Source organism: the organism of the source record quoted next, unplaced genomic scaffold (genome assembly GCF_019419815.1).
Source record: "Pyrus x bretschneideri cultivar Hongxiangsu unplaced genomic scaffold, Pyrus_bretschneideri_v1 Contig40, whole genome shotgun sequence".
Classification (NCBI taxonomy): Eukaryota; Viridiplantae; Streptophyta; class Magnoliopsida; order Rosales; family Rosaceae; genus Pyrus; species Pyrus x bretschneideri.
In genome coordinates this window covers 1576480-1598311 of record NW_025999724.1, presented here as the reverse complement: position 1 = coordinate 1598311, position 21832 = coordinate 1576480, and the positions used below count along the sequence as shown (strand labels likewise).

The following is a 21832-nucleotide window of genomic DNA, read 5'->3' as shown; positions in this document are numbered from 1 at the left end:
AAATCGGCAATTGTTTAATCATTTAAATGGGAATTGGATCCGTTCCAAATCTTAGTATCCGGAGCCTAGGGATCAATTCATCTAAACCATACAAATTCAATCCAATAGTCCCCATTAACACAAAACCAATGACTCTTATTTCTTTTACACACCAATTAGCGGTCTAGATGATCTAATCCCTAGGCTCCAGACATTAAGGTCCGTAGTGGATCCAATTCCATTTAAATGTATCATAACAAACCAACGGTATAGGTACCAAGTAACATATTTATGATGAACTGTTGATTTATTTGATACATTTGGATTACTAAACAATCTGAAATTCGAATAATTTTTTTGTAGGAATGATCTTCAAATAAAGATTAAGAGATTGAATGGTTCTAGTTATAAAATAATTTCGAAGATGACACGTTATTTGCAAGTAGGAGAAAGTGTTCATCCCCAAAGAAAGAAATCAACTAAGTACATCCCAATAATCATTTACGTAGTAATCTATACTAATTAATAAAACACTTATTGTCAATCAAAACATTATGAAATTACCAGTTTAACACTCTAATTAACACAGAACATGAATAAGAAATATATGGTAGAAATAAAATTTCACTCAACCAAATTCTGCTTTTTTTTTTTTTTTGTCAAAACCTCACTTACATGTAATCCTAACATACCTCTAATTAAAAAAAATTAAAAAATAAAAACTTCCCACCCCACATTCTCCATCACTCTCTTCCTCTCTCCTTCTATTTCAAAAACAAAAATAAAAAATTTTCTCACACACTTTACGTGTACCCATATTCTAGTATACAATGATGTTAACCCTAAGCATTGTCTAACAAAAAGTGCACGTAATATTAAATCAGTCATCACCAATGCTATGAATTCTGCTGGGCTGCCTAACTGACATCCACTAAACACACTTTTTCTTCTTCTAATCTTTTGTTTATTTCAAACTTTGTCAAGGGTAAATTATATTATACAAAAACTTATATTTTAGCTACAATTTACCGGAAAGAGATTCTCTCCTAATATCTTCCATCAATGCCACTAGATCAAATGATTTGGATCTTTAAAATTTCATCCAACGGTCAAAAATTATTATAGCTTTTAAAGAATCAAAACAAGTGGACCGTTAAATGAAATTTCAAAAGCCCGAATCACTTGATCCGATAACCTTAGTAGAAGAGATCTGGCAATTTACCCATTCATTAATTGTCTGATGTTTCTTACCAGCAAGCCTTCTCCAAAATAAATATTGGACCCCCAGAGAATTATGAATGCCATGTCATTGGGTGAACTCCACCATATGGTCCAAAGAATAGGAAGAGGATTCTCTCATGATTCTCTTTGTAAGAATCTCATAGATTCATAAATCATATCGGTTTATCGTACATTTTACGATTAGAAATTATTTTAAATATTTTTATTTAAAATTAAATAAAAACAGTACCTGACAAAAATTGACTGCACAATATACAATGAACGGACATGATTTACAAATCTCCATCATCCTCGCACAAAAAAATCATCCGGTTGGCAAAGAATATGGCTAGTGGTCCCCCATAAAATGCAAATAACTTACCATCATCATTTAATTGTGGTCCAAAGGCAATTGATCATTGTCCTATAAGAAGAAGCCACTCCATTTTAGTTTATTTTTATTTTTATTTTTTATTTTTTTTTGTTAATCTACTTTAGTGGTGACTGGAACTAATTTGACCAATCTTTTGCCATCTATGTGTGATGGCTTATCCTCCTCTTGTTTCAATGAAAAGGTTGTGTGAGTGTGATGTTCCAAGGCATTTTTGTTGATGGTGGAAACAACACACATTGGACCTCATAAGAAAGAAATATCCCAGTATCTCAAAATATGATGATAGTAGCTAATTATTGTTTATTTATCTTTAACTAAAATTGTTAGATTATAATTAGACCAAAATCAAAACTTAACTGTTGGAGACCAACACAACAATGCGTATCAAGTTAAAGATTGTGTTAGAGAATCAATAGACTCTAAACATTTAAGCTATTAGGAAACAAAACAAAAATGTACATCAACCTCACAAATAAAAGTACTATTTGTGAGAATGTGAAGGTAAAAGAATCTTACATTGGTGAAAGGATAAACTTTACAATGGTTTATAAGAGATTTGGCTAGTCCCTATATAGCCAATTGGTTTGGAACCTCAACTTTCGTTATGATATCAGAGTAGGTTGGCCCACGTGTGAAGTCCAACGACTATACGTGCTCCATGTCACCCAATTCGTGTTGTCCACATGTTTGGCTTGAAATTTCACCATACGTGAGAGGGCGTGTGAGAATGTGAAAGTAAAAGAGTCTCACATTGGCGAAAGGAAGAACCTTCCAAGGGCTTATAAGAGATTGAGTTACTCCCCATATAGCCCATTGGTCATTGGTTTTATTGTGGAAACTCAACTTCGTCGCTACTAAAATGAAAATGATACATATAACGTATTTAGTAGACTAGATTTCTATTAGTCGTGGACGAAGTTGTTAAATTAATTTTATTGGAGGTCATATGATTTTTATTTGATATTTATTGTTGAGTAAATGAATGGAACTTAGGACATCTTTAACCATTGACGAACTTGATTGCGTAGCATGTATACATATAGGCATCGTTCAATGCCCAATATTGAATTGGTTTAGATAACGTCAATGAAAAGAAATAAGTTTCCTTCATGACTAATTTATCTTCTACTTGCAATTTTACCCCCTCAAGTATGGGGTCAATTACAACCTCATACAATATCTTTAAAACATTTCAATTTCATACATTTAATTATATTTTCTTTTCAATTTCATACATCCGTTAAAAAATTCGTTAAGTTAATTGTTAAGTGATGATGTGGTAAATGTAGTATAATAAAAAAGAATTATTTAATCATTTTATATTATAATTAAAAACAAAAAAAAAGTGAAAAGGGGATTTGGACAATCACCTTCCTCTTCCTCTCCCTCTACCTTACCTCCCGCCACCACTCCTGAGCCTAGAAGGCCCAGCCGAAGCCTGCTGCCGCCGTCATCCACCACTGCATCACCACCGTCCAGCTAGTTCCTCGAGTTCTCCGAAACGCATCCACCACTTCAACAGTTTTCGAGTGGAGTGGGTCGTCATGGCATGCAACAATCTCTCATTTCTCACCTTCGTTCTTCACATTCTCGGCGACGGGAAGGATGAAGAATTTCCATCGCCGTAGAACCTCTGCCAAGCTCTCAAATCTCTTTCCGATTTTGAGCGTTATGCTTCTTCCGACTCCGAAAAACGGACTAATGCCGAGGTCTTAGTCAGAGATCTGGCCCTAGGCCTGACTTGTCTCAGCAAAGTGCCAAAGCATGGCAAAGCTCATGCGTCGAACAATGCGCTTGGTGGGACTGGTGACTATGTTTATCTTTAGAGTCACGGTGTCGTAATCCACATATCTCCGGATATGGTTAGGGTTCGAGCCTCGGTGGAGTGTCCATGGGCCGAGTCGTTCAACGAGCTGGGTTTTAAGGAGAAGGTGGAGGTGGAGAGTGAATGAGAGGGAGAAGGTGGATCAGGGAGGTGAAAGAGGGAGGAGTAGGTTTCTGGGGAGAGAGAAGGGAGGGAAGGAGAGGGAGAAATGGGTCGAGGAAGATGGGATTTAAGATTTTTTTTTTTGGATAAATTACACAGAACTACCTTAATTATTGGTTCATTAATAGTTTCATATCTCATCTTTAAAAAGTTTCAAACTCATACCTTATCTTCGAATTTGTTGCAATTTCATACATCTCGTCAGTTGTCTGTTAATTCCTTCGTTAAAATGCTGACGTGGCTTGAGAAGGGACCCATTTTCTATTAAAAATTTAATTATTTAAAAAATAATCCAAAAATCTAAATCCCCCCATTTTCTATTAAAATTTTAATTATTTAAAAAAAAAAATCCAAAAATCTAAATCTCCCCCCCCCCCCCCGGCGGCTCCCCAAAATCTTCATTCCAAGCCCAGAACCCCACCCCCACCCCTCTTCTCCCTCCTTCGCCTCCCAACCGGCTCCCTCTCCTCCACTTTCTTCACCTCCCCTCCCATTCAAAAAAAAAAAAAAACAAACAAACAAAAGCAAATCTAAACCCATATTGTCCATATTGTCGCACCCCACCAAACCCTTCCTTCCCGTCAAAGTCGGCCCACCTCATCCTTCCCATTGAAGTCGGACCACCACAACTGGTTGATTTTTTTTTCTAAGTTTTCAATGGGAGGGAAGGTGAAGAGAGTGGAGAAGAGAGAGGTGGTTGGGAGGCTCGGGACGAAGAAAAGGGGTGGGGGTTACGGCGGAGGTGGGGGAGGGGGACCGTCGGGGAAGATGGTTTAGGGGGGAAGTGAATGGGGGGTTTCGGGGGAAAGGGGATCTGGGTTTGGGATTTTTGGTTTTTTTTTTAACTTTTTATTATAAATATAATTTTTTAATATTTAATTAATTTTTTTAATAGAAAATAGGTCCCGCCTCAAGCCATGTCAGAATTTTAACAGAGGAATTAACAGACAACTGACGGGAGGTATGACATTGCAACAAATTTGAATATAAGGTATGACATTGAAACTTTTTAAAGACAAGGTATGAAATTGTTCATAACTCAATAGTTGAGGTAGTTGTGTGTAATTTATCTTTTTTTTAATAGGATAAATTAGTATCTTTTAAATGCATAAAAAATTAATTTTTTTGCCACATGGCATTTGCCAACCACGTTAGCACAAATGTGGATCCCATATTTGCCACGTCATCACTTAATGGATTTTCTAACAGATGTATGAAATTGAAATAAAATGATAATTAAATGTACGAAATTGAAATGTTTTAAAGATATTGTATGAGGTTGCAATCGACTTCAAACCTGAGAGAGTAAAATGTAATTTACCCAACATTAAATTTAAATTTGTTTAGATAACTCATTGTATATAACGGTAATTTCTACAAGAGTGGTGTTATCCACGTGCTCATTTTTACTTTTCACAAACTCCTTTCAAAATCTGAGTGTTTGATCGATTAAATTGAAAAATATCAATAAACAAAATTTAACAAAAATATGTAAGAAATAAAAAAAATGGGTAGATAACACTTCCCTTTTGCAAAGGCCCACCTTTCGACAAAATGAAACGAGCTTTTCTTACCATAAGGTACGTATAAAAGAATACAGATCATCTCTAGATCTGTGCAACCAGAGCCACGGATTAATGGATTCAGACCACTAAAATTTAATCCAACAGTTATAATTATTATAATTTTTAGAATGATTCCTTATTTGTAACTGTTAAATTAAATTTCAATGATCCGAATTCATTGATCCTGACTCTCATTGCACAGATCCGGAGAGGATCTGTGTTCCATATAAAAAGGTAGAATGGGCAGAGAAAGCGTACTACGAGGTCCAATGGATCTCATAGATCTTGGCCTAAGAAACTGATCCAACGGCTCACAGAGTTTCAAAATTGGTCAAAAGTGAAACATAATTTGTACGGCCACTGACATGATCAGATATGAAGAAAATAATATCTTATTCATATAATTTGTGAATATGGAAGATCCGATCTGCTTCGATCAGATATGAAGAAAATCCACGGTATTATATACTTTAATGAAAAATCATATTTTTACATTAAAAAAATCAATTCTGGTACTATTTATTTTACCTTTTATTTTGTTTTTATGATTAAAATTCAAAATTTTCAAATCATTTTCATTAGTTTTCCTATATATATGTATATATTATGTTATTTTTTGTCTTTATTGCATTATATAAGTGTTGTGTTTGTAATAACACAAGAAACTCAGTATAAGTTGTCTAGTCTCGTAGTAAGAGAGCATAGTAGTTTTAGTTGCGCTATAAAGTGAGTTGGGTTGTTGTGTTATCGGTATGGAGGTTCACCAAAGTATCAGAGGTGAGCTGGTTAAGTTTGTTGAATCTACTATTAAATGGTGTTTTATGATCATAAGGCAATATGGAGCTGCGATGTCCTTCCTTGCATAATCTAGATAAAAGCATGGCGTTTTTTATCTCTCGCACTATCTTGTAACACTTGATACATTGGTTGTTATGAATCCTTTGTTTCTTACAATTATTTTAAACATCTAAGATATTATTTGTAATTTCATATTTTCGTTCGCAAGTACCCTCTTATTGTGATCATGTTCTTCATTTCGTGTGAAATTGAATCTTGTATTTGCCCATTTCATAAAGAAAAATATGTCGTTCTTTAAAAAAAATAAAATTAAAAGGACATGTTTCTTTTAGATATGTTATCTAGGTTTTATTGTTATTTATTCAATGCTTATAAATTTAAGTAACAAAGAATATACAAGACAAGCAACAACCTTTGAACCCAACTTATCCCTTTTCTTTTTTGTTAAAGAAAGATGATCCACAACGAAGAAGTATTACAATCTTCAAGGACATGAAACACTCATGTATGTGTATAATTTCTAAGGAGACTTAACTTATAGTTGAGCCGGATTTGTAACACAATTGTTTTTTCACAATTTGTGATAAATGTTTTATGAGTTCGAGTCATTAATATATTTTGACGATCCGAATTGTTTATGTTTTAGGATATTATTCATAGATCGTCCTTACAAAAAATTAGACAAATCCAAAATCATTAAGACATTCATTTGTAATGAAGAAAATTGATGAATATGGTTCTATAAAGAAATCCTAAACTCTTAATCCAACGGTATATGATTTCAAATTTGGTTTATTTTTAGTAGACATAATCTTTGAAATAAGAACTAGAAGATAGACGATTTGAATTGTTGAAATACGTTACGAAGTGGGCCATGAAAAAATATATACCAAAAATTATGTAAAAAAATTGTGTCACATATTCGTTTTTATTTATATTTTATTTATTGGACAAAAGGCATTACAAAGATATATTCATAAGGGTGTGATATCCACACATCCCATATTACTTCTCACACAGCTTTTAATTTTCAACCGTTGGATCGGATAAATTGAAGAAGATCAACGGACATAAATTATCAAGAGGTGTGTGAGAAGTAAAATGAGCAGTGTGGATTACACATCCTTATTCATAAACAATTAACTCCACCGTCCACCGTAATTTAGTTACCTGTGATTATTTTCACATGTAGCATGGATCGTAACCTCATATGCTACTCTGGTTATAATTTCATCTTTGGCACTTTGATTTTTCTTTTTTTTTTTTTCTTTTTTTTTTTTTTTTTTTTAAGAAAAAAAAGAACTAGCTGGTGACTTAGTTACGATAGTCCATTATTACGGGGACCGAGATGACTTACGGAGGCATTTCAGCTTCTTCCTGGCCACCATCGTGCGATTACGAGCGCCACAAATCGAACACATGACATGTCGTGTGAAATATGACTATGAAATTCATTTTTAACTATGGAACCAATCCGGGTTGGTTATCTTTGGCAATTTGATGAATTAAGTTAAGAGTAAATTGTACCAATGGTCCCTCAACTTTAATCAAATTGGAGCAATGGTCCATCAACTAAAAATCCATTACCATTGGTCCCTCAACTCATCAAAATATGTAGCTATGGTCATTTTTATCAACTTCGTAAAAATTTTGTCAAAATGAGTTATGTTGGTATGATCATTGTTACAATTAGGGTCTCTTAACTCATCAAAACGTGTAGCTATGATCCTTTTCATCAACTTCGTCAGAATTTTGTCAAAACAAGTTATGTTGGAAGGACCATTGCTACAATTGGGTTAAAGTTGAGGGATTGTTTCTCTAGTTGGATTAAATTTGACCAATGGTAACTGATTTTTAGTTGAGGGATCATAGCTGCACGTTTTGATGAGTTGAGAGGCCAATGGTAATGAATTTTTAGTTACGAGACCATTGCTCCAATTAAATTAAAGTTAAACGGTGATTGCTAAAATTTACTTTTAAGTTAATCATTTCATGTAGGGTACACCTACATCAAATAATACGAAAACCTAGGTGGGAAAAAAAGGGCAAAGGACTAAGGTACCCATGCCCCAAGAGTGTGAGGGTTTAGGGCAGCCAAGAAACATGAACTGAAATGGTCTCCACATGGGGTTTGCATTCAAAATCAATTGTCCCACAGTCCCACCAATCATTTTTTCTTCTCAATATTTTATGCCTCGCTACAAGGGCACATCCCTTAACCTAAAGGGCTCTAGTTTAGCATGCCATATAACTTTTAGCATGATCTCCCAAAAGGAAGAGACTAATTATTTATTTAATTTTAACATAAAGCAATGGGAACAATTCAGAAGATTCTGCCAAGATACCAACTCTTTGTACAAAAAACTTGTGTCAAATGAAAGCAAAGGAGATGCTTAGGTCAGGTTAAAACGACAAAAGAAGCCATCTTTATTTGAATTAGTCACCAATGGATCGTCCATGTTATAATTGTGTTTGTAAAATTTAAGGGATCCAATCTCCAATCCAAATGGAATCTTCATATCGGAATCAGATGGATATTATTCGATTAGGGTTAATCCCACTTTACATATTATATTTTTATGGCTTTTTAGCCAAAATTATTTATGAGATGGTGTAATTCCTCATTTTGGTTCATGAGATTTTAAATCGATATAATTGGTCCTTAAAATTCTCTATCATCAATTATTGTGGTCATTTAGGAAAAAATCTAGGTTAAATAAGGATAAAATGACAAAAATGCCCTCACTTTTTGTCCAATCATTTTGGCCAATTGCTTATTAAATTAAGGGTATTTTTGTCATTTTAGTCTTTATTTAACAAAGATTTTCCATGGAATGACCAAAATGATTGATAGTGGGCAAACTCAGGAACCAGTTCCATTTTACTTAAAAAACCTATTTTTATTGGAGTAGTTATAAGTAATGGAGGAGATCTTAACCCTTAAGAGGTGGGAAGAGTCATTTTCATTATTTTAACCCTAACTATAATTTTTTATAAGAAAATTCATATTGCAAAGTATAAAGTCTCCTAGTCTCCAATAATTAGGATAAAAAAATTAATTAATAGTTGTTACCTATTGGGCTCTGTTCTGCTTGAACAGTTAAAACTTTCCCTTAATTTTTTGTTGTTGTTTGGATTAGTGGGATGGAGGAAGGAAAATTATGAGTCAAAATGCTTGCTTAATGTTTAAAAAGATGCAAAGCAAGAATCAAATCCTCTTCTGTTGCTTTAATTTAAAGTTGGTTCTTAAGACATACCCTCCTTATCATCTAATTGTTCTCTAAACAATAAGGTAAACTAAACAATTTGCCACTTTAATCATATAAAAACCAAGAAATAAAACATTTATCTTTGATCAAATTTAAATGCCTCTCAATTAAACTAGAAGAATGGCAACAACTATGTTTTTTTTTTTTCATTCGATTTTAAGGGTTATGTTTTGTATGGTTGATGATATTGTTGGAGTCTCTTGACCTCATCACATTATGGTATAATTTTTCTTCGTTTCGGGCTTTTAAAATTAGAAGAGATGGAGAGAAAAAAAAAAACTATACTTTTATCTAGGCATGTGAGGAAATGAATAATGTACTAAACCTGAAAGGCCCACCCTAATAAAAAAATAGTGAAACATATAAAGCTCGTCTAGAAATACTTTTAAAATTATTAAAATTGTTTTTTATGAGAGTGTTTTTGGAACCAATCTTTAGCAAAAATGCAAGTGAATTCTGAAAAAACACTTAGAATGTAGGAGCAAGAAGCGCACAACTGGTGTTTTTTTGTAAAAAGTACTTAAAGTGTTTTTGAAACCCAAAAACACTTTCAATAATTTTAAAAGTACTTTCCAAACGAGCCAATAATTAGCATAATATATAAGAATCATTTGGTGCTATATATAATAAAACTATAGCGTAGAGACCATAAATTGGATCCTACTCCACCACGGCACATTATGCTATAGAATAATAATTTGTAAATAGTTAGTGGTTGCTTTGGAAGCAACGGTTCTCATTAACCTTCAAAATTACATTAAATAAATAATGATTAAGCAGCTAATAGCGATTCCCTCCGCAGCTCCTCTCCCCTCCACTCCCCCATGTCCCGTCAAAGAATATTTCAAGGGCAAAACAACACACAAACATTCAACTGTAAACACGTAAAACTAGCCTATCAGATCTTATAAGTATCTGAATCTAGTTCCCATGACATAAGAACCACGCTTGTCGTAGAGGTTCTAGCTTGTTTTCTTTAAATTTTCATTTACTTTTATTGAGTTGATGAGTCTTCGTACGGAACTACTAATACATATGCTGTTAGATGATCAATGTGAGGGCACCTGCTAATGTTTGAGATCACACATTATGAAGATTCGAATAATATATACTGTCTTTTCGTAATATATAGAACCACGCTTCGTTGCTGAAAAAAAGAATATCAAGTGCTGTTGAAATCCAATCACAAATGAACAAATGTCCAATCATAGTTTTCAATTTCAACTATTTAGACACAATGTCAATTTATGATTATTTTTCCAGCAGTACCTGATGCTCTTCTTTCAGCAACAAAGCATGATTATAATATTTATACTAATTTTGATCTCTCATACATCCCCTACTAATTTGTGTATGTACTTTGATTTTCTTTAATTTATTTGATTGATAGCTGAAAATTAAGAAGTGTGTGTGGAAAGTAAAAAAAATAAGTAAATAACGCCACCTTTTTTTATTTGAAGGAAAACAAAAAAAGCAAGATTATGAGTAATATTCGATGAGATAAAAATGTTCCTGCGGGTCAGCTAAAAAAAGCTTGTGAAAAAGCTCAATGGTATATAACTTTATATGGTCCTCAGGCTTCTTTTGCCATTTGTATTTCATTTTAATGATCTCTGAATTGATCTTTGCTCCTATAAGAAATAAACTATTATTTTCTTGGGTATCATGTTAATTTGTGTTACTTTGTTTTTATTATCTTAATCGATGCTCTCATCTTTGTTGAAGGTGCCAAAAGAATATACAAATTAGAGGAAGGTTGAAAAAAAGAGGTCAAAATTAATAGTTTAGTTTAGTGCATGTGGTCCACTGGTTTATCAGTATCAACTTCATTTGATTATTCTGTGTATATTTGATTTGCAACGAAAATAATAAGGTAATGAAATGTTCGATTGAAGAAAAATTATGCCCCGCGATTTGGAACAACATAATAGGCAAAGAGTAATGATAGGCACATTAGTTCTATATAATTACATTGTACGTATAGATCCTTTATCTAGAGGGATACCCATTTTTTAGTAAAAATGAGAATTAGTTTTGGGGTCAACTTTATATCGAATTTTAACGATTCGGATCATTTATTTTTCTAGATGCACTTCATAGATTATCTTTACAAAATATTAACCAAATTGGAAATGTTTGAGACATCTAATCGAGTTAAAAAAGTTTGACGAATCCTATGTTCTAAGAAATATTGAAATTTCATCATGAAAATCAAATGAGTAAATGAGTTTGGATTAAATTGATTTTTTTGCAAGGATGATTTATGAATGACGACGTAAAAATATACGGTTCAAATCATTAAAGTTCGATATATAATAGGGCTCACAACTAGTCCTAATTTTTTTACCAAAAAATAAGAATCCCTTGGAATAAAAACCCTCTTACATCTATTTGAGAAACTCACTGAAATAAGCATTTGATTAAACTTACTGACTTAATCAAAGAGAAATTTTATTTAAACCGGTACAACCTCTTATACACCCAAATTACTCTCTACACTCATATTATTTTTAATTAAACTATCAATATCTCTTTAAACTCAAACTTATTATCTAAACTACCACAATTAGTATCTCTCACGTATTTGTTTCGTCCCTAATCCGTTTTAATTGATTATGCTTGAGCTCATATATCTTTTCTGGATGACAACATTTAAAATTTAGGTTGGATGTAGAAAAAAATTATATAGGTCCAAATAAAATTACCCTTGATCAAAATGGCAAACATATATGTCAAGCATCGACAATAAATTTGTAAATTAATGATTTCAACAAATTTTCCTATTTACTTCAAGTGCATAATTAGATTTTATTTTATTTTAATTTTAATCTTTAAATCTAGATTTATTAATCAAACATGTAACGACGCTGAAAGGACTCAGGGGGCGTTTGTTTGCCCTCACTAAGTTGGACTGGACTGGACTGGACTAGCTATTAGTCCAATACTGTGTTTGTTCCATGCTGGGACTAACATTAATGAGACTAAAGAGGACTAGCCTGGACAAAACCCTTTACTAAGAGGTCTTAGCGAGACCCCCCAATAACCATGGGACTAGCTAAGACTATCCTCTCTTTCTCATACTCGCCATGCTCAACGACCACTCCCGACAGATTCCTCATCATCTCCGGTCACCTAGATCAATCATTGACTTTCCGACTCTCTTTCAGATCCATTTCATAACCAACTTTCATATAAAATATACCAAATTGAAGCTGGGAGTGATAAGATTACGATTTTACCTGAATCAAGGCTAAAATGTGATCGAATGTGGCCGGAAAATGGCCTGGAAGTCTCAGCCTGTTTGGACTTCTTCAAATCCATGACAGATTCGAGCATTCAAAGCTAAGATCTCGGTCCAGGGATGGTGATGAATTTTTTAGCGGTGCTAACTTCATCCAATTTAACGAGGGTTGGCCGGAAAACATAGTGGGAAATTTGCAACTCGTCGGGAAAATTGAAGCCGTGAGGTTCCGTTCGAACAACGCATAGCTAGAGAGGGAGGGAGGATAGAGAAATAGAGACTGGAATCAATAAGGAGTTTGACCAGGAATGAGAAAGAGACTTGAATTGAGGGGTCTAATAGGAAAAAAAGAGGGAGAGGGTGGGACGATGAGAGAAAAGAAAAAGAGTGGGACGGAAATGGTAGGAAAAGATGGAGAAAAAGATAAGATCATAATAAAATATTAATAATTTATATATTAAATAATATAATATTAGAATTTGTTATTATCCAGCTTCTTAGTCCAATACTGCACCAAACGCTTTACTAAGTTAGTCCAGTTTAGTCTAGTCTAAGCCAGTCTAGCTTAGTCCTTGAAGCTAATCCAGTCCGAGATAGTCTGGCGCAACAAACGCCCCTCAGAGTATTCAACAGGACGGTTGTCCATTTTTTAAATATTTTTCCCTCTTTATTTGAAAAAAGTTCATATTTTCCTCTAAATTATTTGTTGGGTTGTTTTTATTTGTCCAATGACTTGTACGCAGAACGTCCTGCATCGGAGAGGAAAAACGGAAGCATTTTTTATCACAATCATTTATAATGATGTATATTTATCATTTTATTTATCATTATTAGATAAATTTAAATTTTAAGATTTATGTTTATCTGCTATGCAAATCTCGAAATTTAAACTCATTTAATGATGATAAATAGAAGAGTGAACATACATCATATTTATAGTAATGATAAAAATTGTACTCAAGGAAAAGCTAGTTGGCACACGACACGTGGGCACGGAAACGACCAGACCACGTGGCTAAGCTTAAAGAGTTTGGCAAGAGGACGTGTACGGTGAGAGCAGGACCACCAAACAGATCCGAGTGGTCACATAGATTATTGATAAACCCTAGGATGTTTGTCATAAGCCAAGCCGCATCGGCCAACGCTCTCTTCGTAACAAGTGCGTTCACGCGCACCTTCTGCTTGCTATTTTATTTAAAACTTTGGTTCACTTCAAGGGTTTTCTTTGGTTGTGTTCGTAAGTAAATAAGGGGGCATTCTGTCGAAGGTTTGGTTCTTTTTAATTGCTCTGAGCGAGAGGAAAGAGTAAGTTGCTTAGCTAGCCACTGATCATGTTTTGATGTGTATTTAGACTCACTTAATTTTCTACGATGAATTGAATTACTTAATACATTATCAATTGTTATCATTAATTTACGAGAGCAAGTTCTCCATTTAATTATGAAACTCTCAGTCATAATATTATGAGAAATGCTAATGAGGCTTTATTAAAAGTGAGACTTTTCATGAACTCTTTGTCACCTCATGTTTTTGGCATATGTTTTATAATGTTGGCACGAAAATTAACGTTAAACTATGAGATGTAGAGAGTTTATGTAGAATCTCATTTTAGGAGTCTCCTTAGCATTTCTCTAATATTATATATGTAGCTATAAACTTTTATTTTGGTATAATAAATGAGATTTGTAATTGTAATTAAAACAAATAATCTATTAGCAATATTTACTTGAGTACTGATTTGCCCTCGTAGTCATCCACTTTTGAGTGAAAATTTTAATAACAAATTTAACCTTTTGTAAAGGGGAGAAAGAAAGAGATAGAGAGGAACAAAGAAAGAAGAAGAAAAAGAAAGGAAGGTAAATTTCCTAGCAAGAAAGAGAAAAGAAGATGCTTCTGTTATATGTGATGTCTGATTGTTATTTCTTATCCACTTAAAATTATTAGGAATATTTTCAGAATATAAGCAGGTGGGAAGAGAGTATTTTTTTAATTTTTTTTTAACATTATATGGTGTTAAAAAAAAAGAAAAAAAAAAGCATCTATGTACATTTAATCATTTTACCTTGCTCCAATTAATTGCTAATGAGTTAATTGCTATACTCGCTACTTGGAAATAGTGTTATGGTTGCGAAGCGTGGCCTACAGTTGCCAACGGCGCGCGGAATCCAAAGTTCCAAACACTAACCAAATAAATGGAAGCGGTGGCAAGTTGCGTAATAAGAACCGCTGTACGAGGTCAAAAACTAACGAGAAAATATCAATAAAAACACACAAAAACATCAAAAGGAAATTCTTTGCCGGATTTACACGAGCCAATATGATTGCCTGACACGACGCAGACAGCGACAAAAACGGCGACGAAGCAAAACCTGTAACGGAGGCCGTCCAAGTATAACGGGGTAGCGTTAGACTCCGTTTGGTCAATGATGACGACGGAGGCATTAATTGGCCCGCCGTTGTTTTCAGATGGTCGAGGTTCGAATTATCGTGAGCCCTACTGTAGCACCACGTACTAAACTAGCTAGCACAGTAAAAGCACTAGCTCATTTACTTAACGAAGAAAAGGTCGCACAGGTTTGGTCCAATTAACTAAATTAGTTTTATTCTCGATACTTAAGTTCGAATTTTTCCTTTTGTGTAAATTTTTATTAATTTAGTGTAAAATATTAAGATTGTTGAGTACTGTGTTGTTTTGGTTATATAATAAATTAAGGTGGTGCTATACATATATTTTTTAATTTTTAGTTGTTGGATCGAATGAATTAAAAATAATCAATTAATGGGAGGTGTGTAAGAGATAAAAAAAATGTGGATAACACCATCATGAATCACTATTGTTTTGGCTGAAAAAAAGAAGTTAATGTAGAATATTAATTGATATTAAAGAATTCAAAAAATGCAATAATATAAATTTAATGTAGAATATGAACATCACTCATATATAATGGGTAATATAAAGAAAAAAAAATATTATTTCAGTTTTCTTGATTAAATAATTAGAATATAATAGAGATGTTACTTAAATTTTAGAGTAAGCTCATTTTTCATTTGTTTAAAAAACGATTAAGAATTTATTCTAAACTATTTGAAAGGAGAGTTTTTAAACTTGGAACGCAGTTGATGGAAGAGAAATGCGTTATTCACTAGGGCAATCCACTGTTCACAAAAGTCATTTACCAAATTTGGTACTACACGAAATTCGCGAACAAATTTAAGGATTTTTTTTTTCAAAACAATTTGACAAGTTATGCTAACAATTGCCAATTTGAAATATTAAAATAGTGATTTTTTTCCTTGAATGTATGCAACCAATTTACAAACAACATACCATATTCCAAATTTAACAATATACCATATTTCCATAACATATACTAATTAAATTGTGGATTGAATTTTTGGCCAGGAGGCATGCTACATTGCCAAACTCTCCACCTTAATCATGATTAGGTAAATTCTTATTTCATTGTGTAATACAAAGAAGAAGATGCAACACATTAATATTATTTGATACTCTAATTTATTTATTTATTTTATTGAACAAATGATATTATCTACACTAAAGGGAATGAGATGGACTTAGTTTCACAATAAATTAACAATAATATGATTTAAATTTATCTTTAACGAGAATCAAATTGTTTTCTTTATAAATGCGTACATTACTTCAAATGGGTAGAATACTTTTATTCCTTTTCTTTTTCGTTGGGTCACCAACCCACACAGCGGCTATGATAATTAACATTGCAGTCCCGGTATCTCACACAAATAGTGGGGGTGGTCCAATTATTGGTCTAGGGTTTCAATTTTTTTCATTTTTTCATGATAGGTATTGGTCCATCTTTTTTTTTTAAGAAATCTTTTTTGAATATACAATTTGAGTTTTTGTTGTATAAAAACATTTGTAAGGTCCAAAGCTTCCATTACAATGATTGGTCGCGTACCATGAACCATCAATACAAAAGACACTAACAACATGTCATCATATGTGACCTAAAAAAGAAATAATTTTTGCAACTCGATTTACTTCTAATTTTTTGTCACTCGATTTTCCAAAATTTATGTGTTTTAATAATTAAAAGTAATGTATGTAGAGGAAAAAAAAAAGTGCAAAAATCACTTCACAACTTGAAAAATCAAGTACTCAATTCATAATGGAAGAAAATTTTCAATCAGCTGGAACACACAGCCTAGTTCAGCAAGTGTCATAATACAAATGTTTGATTTTTTTTTTTTAAGTTTTCAACCAATTGAATTATGTTAGCCATGTTTCCGGTACATTGAAAAATCTTTCTATAATGAGAAATGGAATATTATCAAGTACAATTAATTACTTAACTAAGTAATTTAATTTAATTTTTTTTTTTTTTGCAGTGGAATGGGCTGTTATAATACAATAAAATCCCACTCATTTGTAAAGAAAACTGAATAAATAAACAAATGGGCATATGATAGATAGATCCCACTCCCAAGTTCCACTCAATTACATGAGAGAATTGAAAATAAATAAATAAATGTAGGCGTTTAAGCATTTTGCAATTTAGTATAATAACAACATGACTTGTAAAAAGAAGCAGCGGTTTTGGGGATTTGGTAACGTCGATTCAGATTAAACAAAGCCCAGCAGAATTAGAAAGCCACAAACACTCACAGAGAGAGGGAAGAGAGAGAGTCCTAGAGAGAGAGAGGAGAAGAGAGAGCTGTTTTCGCTGGGCTGAGAAGCCAAAGCAAAAGGCGGGTTTGTAACTGAAACACCCTCAGAGAGAGAGAGAGAGAGGGAGTATTAAAATTCAGTCGTTACAGAGAAAAAGTAAAAAAAGATAAAAGAAAAAGGAGGGAGAGCAGCAGAGCCACTAGCAATAATGGCCGCTTCCATAACCGTCCTGTCTGTTTAGCCTCTGTGCTCTCCTTCTTCTGGGTCTCTTGTCTGTAAATGGTGTACGTTATCATGGTATTTCACCCATTACGGCCTCAGCATTGAAGACCCTGCTGTTTTGAGCTTTCCTTCTTCTTCTTCTTCTTGATTTGTTTCAGTACTGCAACTCCTCTGCTCTCTGCTCCTCCGCTGCCCTGAACGACCTCGTTTAAGCTCTTGAATGGCACACCTCGAGTGTGAATCCTCGATTTCTCGTGCGGAAACAGGTGGGTTTGTTTGCTTCGTAAGTTTAGCAGAGCTGAGTAAATTGGAAACGATATGCAAAATGCTATAAATTTTGCAATTTTGGTTTCTGGGTTCTGAGCAAACACAACAATGCAGTCACCGAAGGCTCTAACTTGCTATAAAGTCTTAACCTTTAACCTGTTTTAATTTCTGGGTTTTCTTTTTTAGACCCATATATTTGTTTATTTATTTATTTATTATTTTTCTTAATTTTTATGGGTGTACATTTTGTTTGATAGGTTTGAGAGGTGATGATCTGTATACAGAGCTATGGAAGTTGTGTGCAGGGCCTCTGGTGGATGTACCAAGGCCTGGAGATAAGGTCTTCTACTTTCCTCAAGGTCATATGGAACAAGTACAATCCTTTCTTCTATCCTTCTTGTTTTAATTGTTTCTCAATGGATCAAAATCTGTTATCTTTTTTGTTTAATTTGTTTTATTTTCTGGGTTTTTTTATTTTATATGTTATCTGGTTTTTTGTAGCTGGAAGCATCAACAAATCAGGAACTGAGCCAGCAAATCCCTCTCTTTAATCTTCCCTCAAAGATCCTTTGTAGTGTGGTCAATATTCGATTACTGGTATTGCGTTTCGGAATCTAGTTTTTCATGTAAATCCACGGTTTTGAGCGGTTTTTGTTGGTTTTCATTGAAATTGAAGTTTGTTTTTGCTAACAGGCAGAACAAGAAACAGATGAGGTTTATGCTCAAATCACTTTGCATCCAGAAGCAGATGTGAGAAACATTTTTTTTTTGTTGTCTTATTGAATGTTTTGTTTCATCTTCCTCTGTTTGGTTGCGTAGAAGTAGGAGAAAAGAATATAAAGTCACTAATGTTAAAGTCTTTTTAAATCAGTTGGGATATTATCTGAAAAACGAATAAGGGAGATTTCACATTTTTCTCAACCTTTTGCACAATTTTCGTAATAACTGAAGGTGTTTAGATAAGAAAATTTAAGTTCCAACTCTGAGAAAAGTGTGTAAGGTTCTCCGCTTTCTTTGTACTCATCTTCTTTCGGCTGGTATTACAGCAAAGTGAACCTACAAGTCCTGATCCATGCAAACCTGAAGCTCCAAAGCCAACGGTTCACTGGTTTTGCAAGATTTTGACAGCTTCCGATACAAGCACCCATGGAGGGTTCTCAGTCCTTCGAAAGCATGCCACCGAGTGCTTACCTCCATTGGTATTTACTCTCGTTTACATACATTTTTGTTGTTTTTTTACCATGCTAATGGTCAGTCAATGTTTTCTTTTCATATTTTCACGTGTACTTGTATTTTTACTTCATTAGGACATGAACCAAGCAACTCCAACTCAGGAGTTAATTGCCAAAGATCTTCATGGGTATGAGTGGAAATTTAAGCACATCTTTAGAGGTATCCTCTCTGCAACCAAAAGCTTGGTTTGTGATGGAATATGAATGCGAATGTGGTTTTGTCTTTGACTGCTGAAAGAAACTAATTGAAAGAACTAATATTATTAGCCATGTCGAATGCTAGAAACTATCCTGTTTTTGTGTATGATTGATGGGCTTACTTCTCACTAATTAATGTTAGGTCAACCCCGGAGGCATTTACTTACCACAGGATGGAGTACATTCGTCACTTCAAAAAGATTGGTTGCTGGTGACGCCTTTGTGTTTTTGAGGTATTTGCGTTTGAGAGGTGTAATCATTCTTCGATCACAATTAATATGAATGCATATTCATGGTAGCATGGATTTTTGTTAACAAGGACATGTTTGTAGGGGTGACAACGGGGAATTACGGGTTGGGGTTCGGCGTCTAGCTCGTCAACAGAGTCAGATGCCATCATCTGTGATATCAAGCACGAGCATGCATCTTGGAGTGCTTGCAACTGCTTCGCATGCTCTTATGACCAAAACACTGTTTGTTGTGTATTCCAAGCCAAGGTTTGGACAATGGTTTCATTTTGTCTGTAATTTAAGATTCTTCAATTAATTAGAAATCCTTTTATTCTGGAGCCTTTTCCCGTTTTCTCTCAGGACTAGCCAGTTCATTGTTTGCTTAAACAAATATCTGGAGGCCATTAACAATAAATTCTCACTTGGGATGCGATTCAGGATGCGATTTGAGGGAGAAGAATCTCCTGAAAGAAGGTTCTCCGCGTCTATAATGGATTTTGGTCATTAATGTTTTCTTAACACTCAACTAGATCGTAAATTTCTACATATTTTAATTGCTCAGGTTCACAGGCACAATAGTTGAGGTTGGGGATTTATCTCCTCAGTGGTCGGAGTCTAAATGGCGATCATTGAAGGTTAAGATAGATGCTAACAAGTAACAGATCAAATGCTGATTTATTTGCTCCTGTTCATGTACTTATCTTTCACTGTATTTCTTGCAGGTTCTGTGGGATGAACATGCTGCAGTTCAAAGGCCAGAGAGGGTTTCTCCTTGGGATATAGAACTTTTTGTAGCTTCTGCTCCTTTAAATCTTGCTCAACCAGTGGTAAAGAGTAAAAGGTCTCGACCTGTAGAAATTGCTTCATCTGGTATGAAAAATAACCGCACTGGATTATTTACTTATTAAAAAAAAAAAATCTAAGTTCTGAATGTCTTCTCTTGTTTGCATAAATTGGACTGTAGAAGTTACCACCAATTCAGCTGCTTCAGCTTTTTGGTATCATAGCTCACCCCAGACTGCAGAGTTAAACCAATTAGGTGGTGTTCCGGAAGTCCAAAGCTCTAGTAGTCAGATTGTCTGGCCTATGAGGCAGAAAGAAAGCAATAGCAGCAGTTACTCTAGTTCAAGGGTATGCTCAGATGGCATCTGGCCTTCTTCCCCGAACGTGAATGTTTCTTTGAGCCTTTTCCCAGACTCAAGGGAAAGCAACAAGAATGTAACTATGGGGTCTGTGCTCTCTAGCTTTGCCTCCCCAATTACCTCAAAGCCAAATAATGTCCCGATGCATGACCAGGTGGAAAAAGGGAAAAAATCTGGCACTTTAGGTTTTAGGTTGTTTGGTTGCAATTTGACAAACAACACTAAAACAACTTGTCCTCAAGAGATAGAGCCAGTGTTTAAAACAATGCCGTCTGGTGCCAAAGGACCTATTCCAGCTGATGCATTTGAGTCCGATCAGATTCTGGATGTTTCGAAGCTGTCAAAAGAGCAGAAACAAGTAATCTTCGAGGCATCACCAAAAGAAACACAGGGCAAGCAAGGATCAACTCTTTTAACAAGAACTCGGACTAAGGTAAAATGTGGACTATTGCTGGTTCCGTTTTTATCACACCACTATTTAAAAGAAGTTGTTCCTGACGAGCCATTTGTTTTGTCTATTGAGAAGGTGCAAATGCAAGGGGTTGCTGTTGGTCGTGCTGTGGACTTGACTGCATTGAAAGGCTACGATCATCTAATTGATGAGCTAGAGAAAATGTTTGAGATCAAAGGAGAGCTTCGTCCACAGAACAAATGGGCAGTTGTTTTCACGGATGATGAAAATGACATGATGCTTATGGGCGATGATCAATGGCCGTTAGTAACCTAAGATTCGGTCTACTGCACTATTTCATTTCATTGCAAAATGAACTGGGTTCTAACTACATTAAACTTTTTCCAAATGCAGAGACTTCTGTAAGCTGGTGAAGAAGATATTTATATATTCAAGCGACGAGGTACAGAAGATGAACAGATTAAAGCTTCAGAGTTCATCTTTAGATTGTGAAGGGACGGTAAGCATGGATTCTGAGCGTAGATCAGAGCATGATTAGTTCAAATTCCCTTTTTGCTTCTTGTGGTGGTGGTAGTTTTACTCATATTTTTAGAGCATGCTGTAGGAAAACAGAAGGGGGCTAGGTGGGATTTAGGGGTTTTGTTTTGGTGCTGGGTTAGCAAAGCAACTACTCTTAATCAGGACTAGAAAATGGAAATCTGTCAATACTTGGTCTGGGTTAGGATGAGTCGGCCTGTAAAAATACATAATATGTATGTTTGCCATTTGGTTTTATATATGTATGTTTGCCATTTGGTTTTCAATTTAGTCCTTTGGTTTTATTGTGTGGAAAGTCCTTTGGGAGAAACTTACCTACTGAAGAAGATGGTTTTTAAGCCAGTCATGCATTGTCAAGCGCTTTAATTTTACAGTGCAGTTGAACATTAACGTAACGAGTAAAAAAAGGTGTTGGAAAAAGGAAAAAAAAGAAAGAAAAGGCTATGGCAAGGTGTGATGTGTGGAGCAAGTGGGGGAGGCAGCAACT

At 34.4% G+C, this 21832-nt stretch overlaps 1 protein-coding gene across 2 annotated transcripts; it reads left to right on the top strand.

Annotated features, from left to right (window-relative positions):
• The first annotated feature begins 16977 nt into the window (after nucleotides 1-16977).
• Nucleotides 16978-21611, top strand: LOC103964226 (auxin response factor 18). Of its 2 annotated transcripts, none has more exons than XM_009377136.3 (14): nucleotides 16978-17593; nucleotides 17852-17967; nucleotides 18096-18191; nucleotides 18288-18344; nucleotides 18641-18793; nucleotides 18902-18986; nucleotides 19167-19257; nucleotides 19357-19521; nucleotides 19615-19728; nucleotides 19817-19889; nucleotides 19977-20124; nucleotides 20222-20829; nucleotides 20923-21110; nucleotides 21202-21611. In XM_009377136.3, exons 1-14 carry the CDS (start codon nucleotides 17548-17550, stop codon nucleotides 21344-21346), a joined length of 2085 nt encoding a protein of 694 aa, XP_009375411.2. In that variant the 5' UTR covers nucleotides 16978-17547; the 3' UTR covers nucleotides 21347-21611. The 2 variants fall into 2 exon arrangements, with proteins under 2 accessions (XP_009375411.2, XP_048422146.1); XM_048566189.1 differs by having other exon boundaries at nucleotides 16986-17593; nucleotides 20219-20829.
• Nucleotides 21612-21832: the final 221 nt, after the last annotated feature.